Genomic DNA, 13,536 nt, shown 5'->3' on the forward strand with positions numbered 1-13,536 from the left:
ATACTTAAGGGTGGGATTTTTGTGGATTTCTTTTTGCCCACCCAATTATGTTCCTGTCCTCTGGGTACAAACAGCCTGTTGCTCTTTGCTTTTGCTGGATTTGTCTCACAACTGTCTCCCATCATGTGTCAAAGTGTGATGACAAGTACAAGCAGCAGGCGTGCATCCTTGCAGTTATGTTGGAATAGGTGTTGCAAACACAACTATGTGTGTGAAGCACTGTACAGCAAGAAGCTGCCCTAGGCTTGGTGTTGGGCAGCTCTCTTTTTGCAGTAGCGAATACCACTTCTTAATGCATATGCTGTTTGCTTGTAAACTTGAAGTTGCTCAGGGTGTTTTGGTTTTGTTGTTCTTACTGTAGGTTTCTTGTTTACAAGCCAGGTCTCCCTTCAGCCGGATTGCTGTGCTGGTTATTTAGCATGTCGTGCTCTCAAGAGGAAGGTTGTGTTATCCATGTGTTTGTGAGGACTGTCAGCTCAGATTAATGTCACAGCAAAAAATACTTGAAAATTTGCTGTTGTGGTGCATGTCAGCTATCTTTCTTTACTCAGATGATGGTAAGATGCATGAAGTCAGGTGAAGGCTGGATTTTGTTATGTTTGTGAGTAGCGTTGCTTTCCTTAGAGGATCATTTGAGGTAGAAAGTCATTTATATATTGCTTGCTAAACTGTGCTATAGTGAATGGGACATGGCAAGCATAAGCAGTATGGGGGGAAAAAGGCTACAGGTAAGTTTAGACTCACAGAATAGTTTGGATTGGAAGGGACCTTTAAAGGTCATCTAGTCCAACCCCCCTGCCGTGGGCAGGGACATCTTCAACTAGATCAGTTTGCTCAGAGCCCTGTCCAACCTGACCTTGAATGTTTCCAGGGATGGGGCATCCACCACCTCTCTGGGCAACCTGTTCCAGTGTTTGACCACCCTCACTGTAAAAAAACCTGTACCTTATATCTAGTCTAAATCTACCCTCTTTTAGTTTAGAACCGTTCCCCCTTGTCCTATCACAACAGGCCCTGCTAAAAAGCCTCTCTCCATCTTTCTTAGAAGCCCCCTTTAAGTACTGAAAGGCTGCCATAAGGTCTCCCTGAAGCCTTCTCTTCTCCTGGCTGAATAACCCCAAATCTCTCAGCCTTTCTTCACAGGAGAGGTGTTCCATCCCCCTGATCATTTTCGTGGCCCTTCTCTGGACCCGCTTCAACAGGTCCATGTCTTTCCTGTGCTGAGGGCTCCAGAGCTGGACGCAGTACTCCAGGTGGGGTGTCCTGGTTTCAGCTGGGACAGAGTTAAATTTCTTCCTAGTGCTGTGTTTTGGATTCAGTATGAGAAGAATGTTGATAACACACTGATGTTTTCAGTTGTTGCGAAGTACCCAGCTAGTCAAGGACATCGAGCTTAAAAAGAAACAAACAAGCTTTGGGAGGGAGCATAGCCAAAACAGCTAGCCCAGCTGGCCAACGGGGTATTCCATACCATGTGACGTCATGCTCAGTATATGAATGGTAGGCGTGTTCCAGGAAGTACAGATCGCTATTTGGTTATCGGTCAGTGCAGGTGGTGAGCAATTGCATTGTGCATCACTCATTTTGTATATTCTATCATTATTATTATTACTACTACTACTATTATTTTCCCTTTTTTTCTGTTCTATTAAATTGTCTTAATCTCAACCCACAAGGTTTTCTCACTCGTACCCTTCCGATTCTCTCCCTGTCCCACTGGGGGGGCGGGGGGAGTGAGCGAGCAGCAGCATGGTATTTGGCTGCCTGCCAGGTTAAACCACGACAGTCCTTTTTGGCGCTGTCCTGGTTTCGGCTGGGATAGGGTTAAATTTCTTCCTAGTGCTGTGTTTTGGATTTAGTATGAGGAGAATGTTGATAACACACTGATGTTTTCAGTTGTTGCTAAGTGCCCTCCTAGTCCAAGGACAGCTCCTGTGCCTACTGACTGAGCTAGGTACACAAGATGGGAGGGAACATAATCAGGACAGCCAGCCCAGCTGGCTAATGGGGTATTCCATACCATGTGACGTCATGCTCAGTATATGAATGGTAGGCGTGATCCCGGAAGTACCGATCGCTACTTGGTTATTGGTCAGCGCGGGTGGTGAGCAATTGCATTGTGCATCACTCATTTTGTATATTCTATCATTATTATTATTAGTATTATTATTTTTCGTTACTTTTCTGTTCCATTAAACTCTTTATCTCAACCCACGAGTTTTTCTCACTCTTACCCTTCCGATTCTCTCCCCGTCCCACTGTGGGGGGTGGGGGGAGTGAGTGAGCGGCTGCGTGGTATTTGGCTGCCTGCCAGGTTAAACTATGACAGACGCCTAACGTGGGGCTCAAAGGGTTGAGATAAAAACACATCTGACCGGAACAGGTTAAAACAAATTTGTTGTAAGCATTCGTTATATCAGTTTAGTACTCGCTGGTCACAATGTTGGTTTATTTGCTTTCAGAGTTGTTGGAGCTGTTCTTGAAGTTGTGTTATGTAGCACCTTACTGGCTGTCTATACTGCTGATTATCAGTTTGTATGTGGGGTTGGTCATCTCTGGGAAATGGAGTAACGTCATCGCTTTGCTATACTGTGTGACACTGGTTTATGTTATGATAAAATTATTGATCAGGAGCCTGTATTCAGTACTGCCGTCATTCCTGTTCTTCGGGAGCTATCTTTTGGAAACTATTAACAATTACACTCTTTACCCCTTCTCCTGGGAGAGGCAATTTACGGGGGAGACAGCTTTCTTGACCTTCCCTTCCTCCTCCAGGCTGATTACAGTAACTCTTGAGGATTTTGAATATCAAACCAGCATCTTCCTATTGCTATGTCTCCTGAATGTGTCTCAGGATTTGTTTAAGGTTAAACAACTATTTAGGAATACCACCCAGAGATCTGCCCCGAGGCTGGATAGTTATGAGTGGCAGGGTGTGTGGGATAGTATGGGCAAGTGCCTATGACAGTTGTCACCTCCAATGTTTTGGAACTTCACCCCTGAACAAGTGCAGAATCCTGAAAAACTACTAAAATATTTGGAAAACGTATGCTGTCACCCTGGCAATTCCAGAGAGACCCAGATCACTGCAATGTGCTGGGGCCTGGCCCATGCCTACCGAGCCCTGTTCAACACTATTCAGAACCCTCAAGAGGGAGAGAAGGTCTCCGGATCTGATGACAAAACGACACGCACGGCGGCTACTCCAACCCCCGCGACAGGCACTGCGGCTGAACCAGAGGACCAACCGTCGCTGGTATCCGTAGCCCCTGTATATAAAAGGAAATCTTGGAAGCGGAAGTCAAGCCGTTTAGAAAGGGATGATGGAAAAGCAGGGCCATCACGAGGAGGGCAGGATGAAGAGGAAGAACTCGTAAACGAGACGGAAACCACGCGATCCCTATCCCTGGGTGAGCTGCGAGCTATGCAGAAAGATTTCAGCCGTCGTCCAGGCAAGCATATTGTTACCTGGCTGCTCCGATGCTGGGATAATGGGGCCAGTAGCCTGGAATTAGAGGGGAAGGAAGCCAAACAGCTGGGATCCCTTGCTAGGGAAGGGGGCATTGACAAAGCAATTGGACAAGGGACACAGGTCCTCAGCCTCTGGAGGCGACTGCTGTCAGGCGTAAAGGAAAGGTATCCCTTCAAGGAAGATGTTATATGCCACCCAGGCAAATGGACCACTATGGAGAGAGGTATCCAGTACCTGAGAGAATTAGGCGTGCTGGAGGTGGTTTATAGTGACCTGGACAACGACCAAACGCCCAAAGATCCAGATGAAGTCCAGTGCACGCGACCCATGTGGCGGAAGTTGGTACGGAGCGCACCAGCCTCGTATGCCAGTTCGTTGGCAGTACTGTGCTGGAAAGAGGAAGAAGCACCAACGGTGGATGACGTGGTTATCAGACTCCGGGATTTCGAAGAAACTGTCTCCTCCTCCCTTGTCTCGGCTGTGGAGAAACTGTCCCGGGAGGTCCAGCAATTCAAACAGGATATGTTCTATTCTCCACCTGTACAGACCAGTATCTCAGCCATTAGGAGTCAGCGTTTTTCTGCTCGAGAGAGGTTATAGAAAGTACACACCACGGGGCACCCTGTGGTTTTACCTGCGTGACCACGGAGAGGACATGAGGCAGTGGGATGGAAAACCTACCTTGACCCTAGAGGCACGTGTACATGGGGGAAGTCCGGTGTGTACTTCAAGGGGATTTGATTTTGGGTGAAAATAGCCAATGAACTTAATTGTATATATTATGTTAATTGGTATATAATACTGTATGCCTAGGGAAGTGGTTGAGTCACCGTCCCTGGAAGTATTTAGAAGATGTGTAGATGAGGCGCTTACGGACATGGTTTAGTGGGCATGGTAGTGTTGGGTTGACGGTTGGACTCGATGATCTTGGATGTTTTTTCCAACCTTAATGATTCTATGATTCTATGTTTCTAGGACATTCAGCAAAAAAAAAAAAAAAAACACCCACAACAAAACAAGCGTTGGGAGGGAGCACAGCCTGGACAGCTAGCCTAGCTGGCCAATGAGGTATTCCATACCATGTGACGTCATGCTCAGTATATGAATGGTAGGCATGTTCCAGGAAGTAGGGATCGCTACTTGGTTATCGGTCAGCGCAGGTGGTGAGCAATTGCGTTGTGCATCACTCATTTTGTATATTCTATCATTATCACTATTATTTTCCCTTTTCTGTTCTATTAAACTGTCTTTATCTCAACCCATGAGTTTTTCTCACTCTTACCCTTCCGATTGTTTCCCTGTCCCTCTGCGGGGGCGGGGGGAGTGAGCGAGCGTCTGCGTGGTATATGGCTGCCTGCCACGTTAAACCACAGCATTGGGTCTCACCAGAGCAGAGTAGAGGCGCAGAATCACCTTCCTCGACCTGCTGGCCACGCTTCTTTTGATGTAGCCCAGGATACAGTTGGCCTTCTGGGCTGCGAGTGCACATTGTTGGCTCATGTCCAGGTTTTCGTCCACCAGTACCCCCAAGTCCTTCTCGGCAGGGCTGCTCTCAATCCCTTCATCTCCCAGCCTGTATTGATACTGGGGGTTGCCCCGACCCAGCTGCAGGACCCTGCACTTGGCCTTGTTGAACCTCATGAGGTTCACACGGGCCCACTTCTCGAGCTTGTCCAGGTCCCTCTGGATGGCATCCCGTCCCTCAGGCGTGTCGACCGCACCACTCAGCTTGGTGTCATCTGCAAACTTGCTGAGGGTGCGCTCGATCCCGCTTTCTATGTCCTTGATGAAGATATTAAACAGTACTGGTCCCAATATGGACCCTTGAGGGACACCACCTGTTTCTTCAGGCCTGTGGAAGGGTGACGATCAGTTTCTGTTATATTGACTAGGACTTTGGGATAATGTATGGTATGGGTTTTTTCCCCTCATTTTTTAAGTGTGGATGCTTGCTCACTCATTACACATTAGGTGGTAACCACCAAACCTGCTTAATATTTTTTTATTTTATTTTAGGCTAGCTGGGGGAACATGGGACTATCCTGTGGCTATAGAAGCTTGTTTCCAGGCTCTTGTCATTCACTAACTCGTTGCTTAGTTTTGGGCAAATAAGCAACTATGGCTGCTGTTTCAGCTTGTAAAATACATATTATCTACTTTGTGTAGCTGTGCAGTGTTGTTGAAGGGAAGGCACCAAGTCCAGTCTGGGATTTTCTGATATGAAATGGAAGAACATTATGTAAGTGTTCTTCAGGGACCAGGAAGGCGAGTTTAGTAAATTAACATGTAGCTGAAATGTACTTGGTGTTTTTTAGTGGTTTTCTTCTGGTAGCATAAGAATGTAAATGTTCTGCCATGATTTATTTTTTCCCAGTCCCTACAAGGGACTTTCCATGCTTGGAATTTTAGATATATAATCTGGTTTGGGTGGTGTTTTTTTTTTTTCTTTTTTCCTATTGTATCCTGATACTTTTAGATTAAGGTCAAGTCACTTTATAATTTATCCTTGAAATGCTAAGTTGCCTGTTACCTGCAATGGTGACTCAGGATGTGTTTGTTAATAAGCTAACAGAAATAAGTCTGCTACCTAGAAATGATCCATAAATACTACTTAATGACAGATTTCTTCCTGCTCTTCTGCAATAGCAATTCTTGCACTTATTCCCCTCTCCCATCTCCTGGATAACTCTCATAGGTTTAGTGACTGCATTCAAGGCAGATTTATGTTTCTGTTTTTAACACTAATAGTTGTTTTTCCTGGTTTGCTATTGGTCTGTAAACTAACTATATAGTGCTTAGTAGCTTCAGTTTTATGCATGTAGGATTGTTTCAGCTCTCTGTACATATAGCAAAAACACAATTATGAAATTACATTCTTATGTCAAAGAAAAACAAACCAATTTTAAGTAGCTTGTACATGCACTGAAGGTGGCCATAAACAAACTTGATACTATCTCATTTATAGGGAGGGGAGGGGAATGGGTGCTATAAATCTTACCATCGGAGTTGACTTAAGTTCCTAGGTGAACAACATGAGAACTGTCAAGGTAGTGCAGTAAAGGAAGGAAAGGTTAGAAGATTAGAAGAAGGGCTCAACACCTCATCTTTCAATGCAAGTTTCTGTTATCTTGTGCAGGTGCTTGTTATCCCACTTTCACATATTTAAAATGAGGGGGAGATGTTTAAGAATATCATATGGGGTAATTGTGGTGGATAGAAAAGTAATTCTGCAATGCTTGAATACTGTGGAAACACGGGGGCTCTGTAAATTCTGTTAAGGAGAGAAAATCAGCTTCTACTATGCCCAGCTTTACTTCTTTCTCAGCTCTACGTAGCTTGAGACTACTCAGACTGTTTTGATCTTGGTATGTCTGCTGGCTGTTGTTGTAAACTTCTATCTCTTGAGTTTCCTGCTGTTTAAAATCCATGGGTAGTTAACTGAGGTGCTGCTGTTGCATGCTGCTGGAGATTTGACCTTCCTTGCATGGCACTGAGTTTGTCTCAAATATGCATGATAGGACTGCATGAGGTTTGCATGGACACTTCAATCAGTAAGATTCAGAGGGGTGATTTTAAATATGGAAGCCATAAATGGCCCTGATGATAGTCTCCTTTAATGATCTTTTCTGAAAAGCAGAGGCCTATGTTCCTGGTGACAAGGTGCTCAGGACCTTGCAGGACCAGATCTTTTATGTTTTAATAGCTCAATTGTTTTCAGTAGGTTTGTTCCCAGTTTTCAGCAATGCATGATCACAATCTGACCTGGAACATGCCATCATCTCTGTTTTCAGTGTGTGTGTCTGTGTGTGATTTTTGGATGAATTGTCAGTTTTCACACACAGCTGAAATGCATCTTCTTTTCAAGTACATTTGAGTAATCCATAGTGATTAAGCAAAACAAGTAGGAAAGAATGTGATCTTGCTATATGCCATGATTGTAATGACCACCTCGTTGAAATAAATCAGTTGTTTGTCAGAAGACTTTTATGTCTGCATAAGCACATGGCATTGCTGCAGACAGGAAGTGCCCTAGTCTGTTGACCTTGTCTTCCAGGGAAAATCAAAGCCCTCATTAAATTAAAGCCATCCCCCCGCCACAAACCCACCTCCCCCCCTAAAAAAAAAAACAAAACAAACACCCCCCCCCCCAAAACCTTGTCTTACTGGAAGACAAAGGCAATAATATGTATAATACGTACAACTTCATTTTAAGTTCATGAATGTGCAATCTGATATTTAAATGGATTTTAAAACTTTTTTAATGCAGCTGAAAAGAATGAGGTCAGATTTATTTCCTTAGGGCTATGTTGCACTTGACAAGGGTAAACAAGTGTCGTGCTATAAACCAGCAGGCAGCCAAACACCACACAGCAGTTTGTTCACTCTCCCTGCCACCAGTAGGACGGGGAGAGAATCAGAAGGGTAAGAGTGAGAAAAACTTGTGGGTTGAGATAAAGACAGTTTAATGGAACAGAAAAGGAAGGGAAAATAATAATACTAATAATAATAATGATAGAATATACAAAATGAGTGTACTTGCCGAGTAATGCCCCAAAAAAAAAAAAAACAGCGATCACTACTTCCTGGAACATGCCTATCATTCATATACTGTGCATGATGTCACATGGTATGGAATATCCTATTGGCCAGCTGTGCCAGCTGTCCTGGCTATGCTCCCTCCCAGCCTCTGGTGCACAGGAAGCTGAAAAGTCCTTGACTAGCAGGGTACTTAGCAACAACTAAAAACATCAAGTGTGTTATCAACATTATTGTCATACTAAATCCAAAACACAGCACTAGGAAGAAATTTAACTGTATCCCAGCGTCGTGGTTTAACCTGGCAGGCAGCCAAATACCACGCAGCCCCTCGCTCACTCACCCCACCCCCCAGCGGGACGGGGAGAGAATCGGAAGGGTAAGAGTGAGAAAAACTCGTGGGTTGAGATAAAGACAGTTTAATAGACCAGAAAAGGGAAAATAATAATAATAATGGTAGATTATAAAAAATGAGTGATGCACAATGCAATTGCTCACCACCCGCGCTGACCGACAACCAAGTAGCGATCGGTACTTCCTGGATCACGCCTACCATTCATATACTGAACATGACATCACATGGTATGGAATACTCCGTTGGCTAGCTGGGCTGGCTGTCCTGATTATGTTCCCTCCCATCTTGTGTACCTAGCTCAGTCAGTAGGCATGGGAGCTGTCCTTGGACTAGGAGGGCACTTAGCAACAACTGAAAACATCAGTGTGTTATCAACATTCTTCTCATACTAAATCCAAAACACAGCATTAGGAAGAAATTTAACCCTATCCCAGCCGAAACCAGGGCAGTATCCACCCCTTATTCTATACCATTTACATCATACCTAGGTCTCACATCTTTTTTTAATACATTTCAATTAATCACCACTATCTTTCTTTTTATATATACACATATATATATATATGCACACACAGATATCATTCCCTTAGTCCATGGGCCATCCCTCTAAAATGTCCAGTGAGTTCATTTAGCCCACAACTTTGGGCTCCATCTGTCATAACAGTCTTTCAGGGCAGGAGAGATGGTGCGTGGTGTTGGGCTGTTGCATCCTAAAGCCACTTCTCATTTCAGTTATTGCTGCACTCGTCCAGTTCTATCATCGTTACACTTTGTTCGGTTTCATCGGAGTTAGTTCATTCTTCGTTAATCTGGGTGATTTTCACTGCTATACCATTGATAGCAACCACAGAAATAATGATATACTATATCATATAACAGTTAACATCATACAATTCAGTTCATTGGCTATTTTCACCCAAAATCAAATCCCCTTGAGGTACACACCGGACTTCCCCATCCTTTCGCATTACCCACCAAGTGCACCCAGGTCCTTGACCAAAGGCAATCCCACGGATGGGTTTTCCCTTGCCAGAGGCAGGAGTAACCCAGACTGTCTTCCCCAGCATATTTTTTATGTGCACGACAGGGACTTTATCCCCCTCTACAGTATGTAAGAGTCTTGATTGGGCAGGGCCAGCTCGATTAACAGACCCTCTAGTGCTGGCTAACCAGGTGGCTTTTGCTAAATGTGTGTCCCAATGCTTGAATGTCCCACCACCCATTGCTCTCAGTGTTGTCTTTAGCAGTCCGTTGTATCGTTTGATTTTCCCGGAGGCTGGTGCATGGTAGGGGATGTGATAGACCCACTCAATGCCATGCTCTTTGGCCCAGGTGTCTATGAGGGTGTTTCGGAAGTGAGTCCCGTCGTCTGACTCAATTCTTTCTGGGGTGCCATGTCGCCATAGGACTTGCTTTTCAAGGCCCAGGATGGTGTTCTGGGCAGTGGCATGGGGCACGGGATATGTTTCCAGCCATCCGGTGGTTGCTGCCACCATGGTGAGCACATAGCGCTTCCCTTGGCGGGTCTGTGGGAGTGTGATATAATCAATCGGCCAGGCCTCCCCATATTTATATTTCAACCATCGTCCTCCATACCAGAGAGGCCTTACTCACTTGGCTTGCTTGATTGCAGCGCACGTTTCACATTCATGGATAACCTGTGCAATAGCGTCCATAGTTAAATCCACCCCTCGATCACGAGCCCATCTAGATGTTGCATCTCTTCCTTGATGGCCTGAGGCATCATGGGCCCACAGAGCTATAAATAATTCACCTTTATGTTGCCAGTCCAGATCCACCTGAGCCACTTCAATCTTAGCAGCCTGGTCCACCTGCTGGTTGTTTTGGTGTTCTTCAGTGGCCCGACTCCTGGGTACGTGAGCATCTACGTGACGTACTTTGACAACCAGGTTCTCTACTTGGGCAGCCATATCTTGCCACAACGTGGCGGCCCAGATGGGTTTCCCTCTGTGCTGCCAGTTGTTCTGCTTCCATTGCTGCAACCACCCCCACAGGGCATTTGCCACCATCCATGAGTCAGTATAGAGATAAAGGACTGGCCATTTTTCTCGTTCGGCAATGTCCAAGGTCAGCTGGATGGCTTTCACCTCTGCAAGCTGGCTCGATTCACCTTCTCCTTCAGCAGTTTCTGCGACTTGTCCTATAGGACTCCATACAGCAGCTTTCCACCTCCGATGCTTTTCCACAAGGCGACAAGACCCATCAGTGAACAGGGCATATTGCTTCTCGTTTTGTTGTTGTTTGTTTTATGGTGGGGCCTCTTCAGCACACGTCACCTCCTCTGGGGATATTCCAAAATCTTTGCCTTCTGGCCAGTTCGTGATCACTTCCAAGATTCCTGGGCGACTGGGGTTTCCTATTCGGGCCCGTTGTGTGATCAGCGCGACCCACTTACTCCACGTAGCATCGGTTGCATGATGTGTAGAGGGGACCCTCCCTTTGAACATCCAGCCCAGCACCGGCAGTCGGGGTGCCAGGAGGAGCTGTGCTTCAGTACCAACCACTTCCAAAGCAGCTCGAATCCCTTCATATGCTGCCAATATCTCCTTCTCAGTTGGAGTGTAGCGGGCCTTGGATCCTCTGTATCCCCGACTCCAGGACCCTAAGGGTCGACCTCGAGTCTCCCCGGTGCTTTCTGCCAGAGGCTCCAGGTAGGGCCATTCTCCCCGGCTGCGGTGTAGAGCACATTCTTCACATCTTGTCCTGCCCGGACTGGCCCAAGGGCTACTGCCTGAACTATCTCCCGTTTAATTTGTTCAAAGGCTTGTTGTTGCTCAGGGCCCCATTTGAAATCGTTCTTCTTCCGAGTCACTTGATAGAGAGGGTTTACAATGAGGTTGTAGTCTGGAATATACATTCTCCAAAAGCTCACAACGCCTAAGGAGACTTGTGTTTCCTTTTTGCTAGTTGGTGGGGACATGGCTGTTATTTCGTTGATCACATCCATTGGGATCTGACAATGTCCATCTTGCTATTTTATTCCTAACAACTGGATCTCCTGTGCAGGTCCCTTGACCTTACTTTGTTTTATGGCAAAACCGGCCTTCAGAAGGATTTGGACTATTCTCTCTCCTTTCTCAAAAAATTCTTCTGCTGTGTTGCCCCATACAATGATGTCATCAATGTATTGCAGGTGTTCTGGAGCCTCACCCTGTTCCTGTGCGGTGTGGATCAGTCCATGGCAAATGGTAGGGCTGTGTTTCCACCCCTGGCAAACCTGTTGTTCTTAACTCTCAGCAACCCCACAACAGAAGGGTCCTCCGAGAGACCAGGCAAGGTGGACAGCTGTTTAATTTCCTCTCTCTCCAGGGCAGCTATACCAAAAGCCCACCGGTACCCTTTTGGGTCCTTAAAATACCCTCTCCTGAGGTAGTCTATGCCAAGGATGCACGGACCCTCTGGGCCAGTCACAATGGGGTGCTTCTGCCACTCATTCCCGGTTAGGCTCACTTCGGCCTCCAATACAGTTAACTCTTGGGATCCCCCTGTCACTCCAGAAATACAAATGGGTTCTGCCCCTTTATAGCTTGATGGTATCAGGGTACAGTGTGCCTCGGTGTCTACGAGAGCCTTATACTCCTGTGGGTCTGATGTGCCAGGCCATCGAATCCACACAGTCCAGTAAACCCGGTTGTCCCTTTTCTCCACCTGGCTGGATGCAGGGCCCCCCTACTTCTGGTCATAGTATCAGTTTCTCACTTCTTGTAAATGCAAGTCAAGAATTTCTTCATTGCAATCCAAAGGAAGATCAGCCTTTCTACTCTGATCTGGGGATCTCCTCTGTCTGGGGAACTGTTTACTGAAACTGGACGTAGTGAGACAGGTTTTTTCTGTAAACGGGAGCAGAAATTTTCCTGGGAGAACCCCCTTGTATGATTGTTTTTCCTTGCAACTCACGTACCCATGCCTCTAGGGTCAAGGTAGTTTTTCCAGCCCACTGCCTCATGTCCTCTCCATGGTCATGCAGGTAAAACCACAGGGTGCCCTGGGGTTTGTACCCTCTATATCCTCTCTCTTGAACAGAAAAATGCTGACTTCTAATGGCTGAGATACTGGTCCGTACACGTGGAGAACAGGACATATCCTCTTTGAGTTGCTGGACCTCCCGGGACAGTTTCTCCACAGCCGAGACAAGGGAGGAGGAGACAGTTTCTTCGTACTCCTGGAGTCTGCCAACCACGTCATCCACCGTTGGTACTTCCTCTTTCCAGGTCATTACTTCCAACGAACTGGCATGCAACGCTGGTGCGCTCTGTACCAACTTCCGCCACATGGGTCGCGTGCACTGGACTTCATCTGGATCTTTGGGCATTTGGTTGTTGTCCAGGTCGCTATAAACCACCTTCAGCATGCCTAGTTCCTTCAGGTATTGGATACCTCTCTCCATAGTGGTCCATTTGCCTGGGGGATATATAACATCTTCCTTGAAGGGATACCTTTCCTTCATGCCTGACAGGAGTCGCCTCCAGAGGCTGAGGGCCTGTGTCCCTTTTCAAATCGCTTTGTCAATACCCGCTTCCCTAGCAAGGGATTCAAGCTGTTTGGCTTCCTTCCCCTCTAATTCCAGGCTACTGGCCCCATTATCCCAGCATCGGAGCAGCCAGGTAACAATATGCTCGCCTGGACGACGGCTGAAATCTTTCTGCATATCTCGCACCTCACCCAGGGATAAGGATCCGGGTGGTTTCCGTCTCATTTACGAGTTCTTCCTCTTCCTCCTCCCCTCCTCGTGATGGCCCTGCTTTTCCATCATCCCTTTCTAAACAACCTGTCTTTTTTTTCCACGTTTTCCTTTCATGTATAGGGGCGACTGATACCAGCACGGGTTGGTCCTCTAGTTCAGCCGCAGTGCCTGTCGCGGGGGATGGAGTAGCTGCAGTGCGTGTCGTTTTGTCATCAGATCCAGAGACCTTCTCTCCCTCTTGAGGGTTCTGAATAGTGTTGAACAGGGCTCGGTAGGCATGGGCCAGGCCCCAGCACATTGCAGTGATCTGGGTCTCTCTGGAATTGGCAGGGTGACAGCATGCTTTCTCCAAATACTTTACTAGTTTTTCAGGATTCTGCACTTGTTCAGGGGTGAAGTTCCAAAACATTGGAGGTGACCACTGTCCTAGGTACTTGCCCATACTATCCCACACACCCTGCCACTCAT

At 46.4% G+C, this 13,536-nt stretch overlaps 1 protein-coding gene across 1 annotated transcript in view; it reads left to right on the plus strand.

Annotated features, from left to right (window-relative positions):
- Positions 1 to 292: 292 nt before the first annotated feature.
- The window catches only part of LOC142074845 (ankycorbin-like), a 122,886-nt gene continuing 109,642 nt past the window's right edge, over positions 293 to 13,536 (plus strand). The window contains 2 exon segments of the mRNA XM_075135742.1: positions 293 to 460; positions 462 to 557. Of these exon segments, the coding sequence (XP_074991843.1) occupies positions 293 to 460; positions 462 to 557 (264 nt within the window).

Source organism: Calonectris borealis, chromosome W (assembly GCF_964195595.1).
Source record: "Calonectris borealis chromosome W, bCalBor7.hap1.2, whole genome shotgun sequence".
NCBI classification, from domain to species: domain Eukaryota; kingdom Metazoa; phylum Chordata; class Aves; order Procellariiformes; family Procellariidae; genus Calonectris; species Calonectris borealis.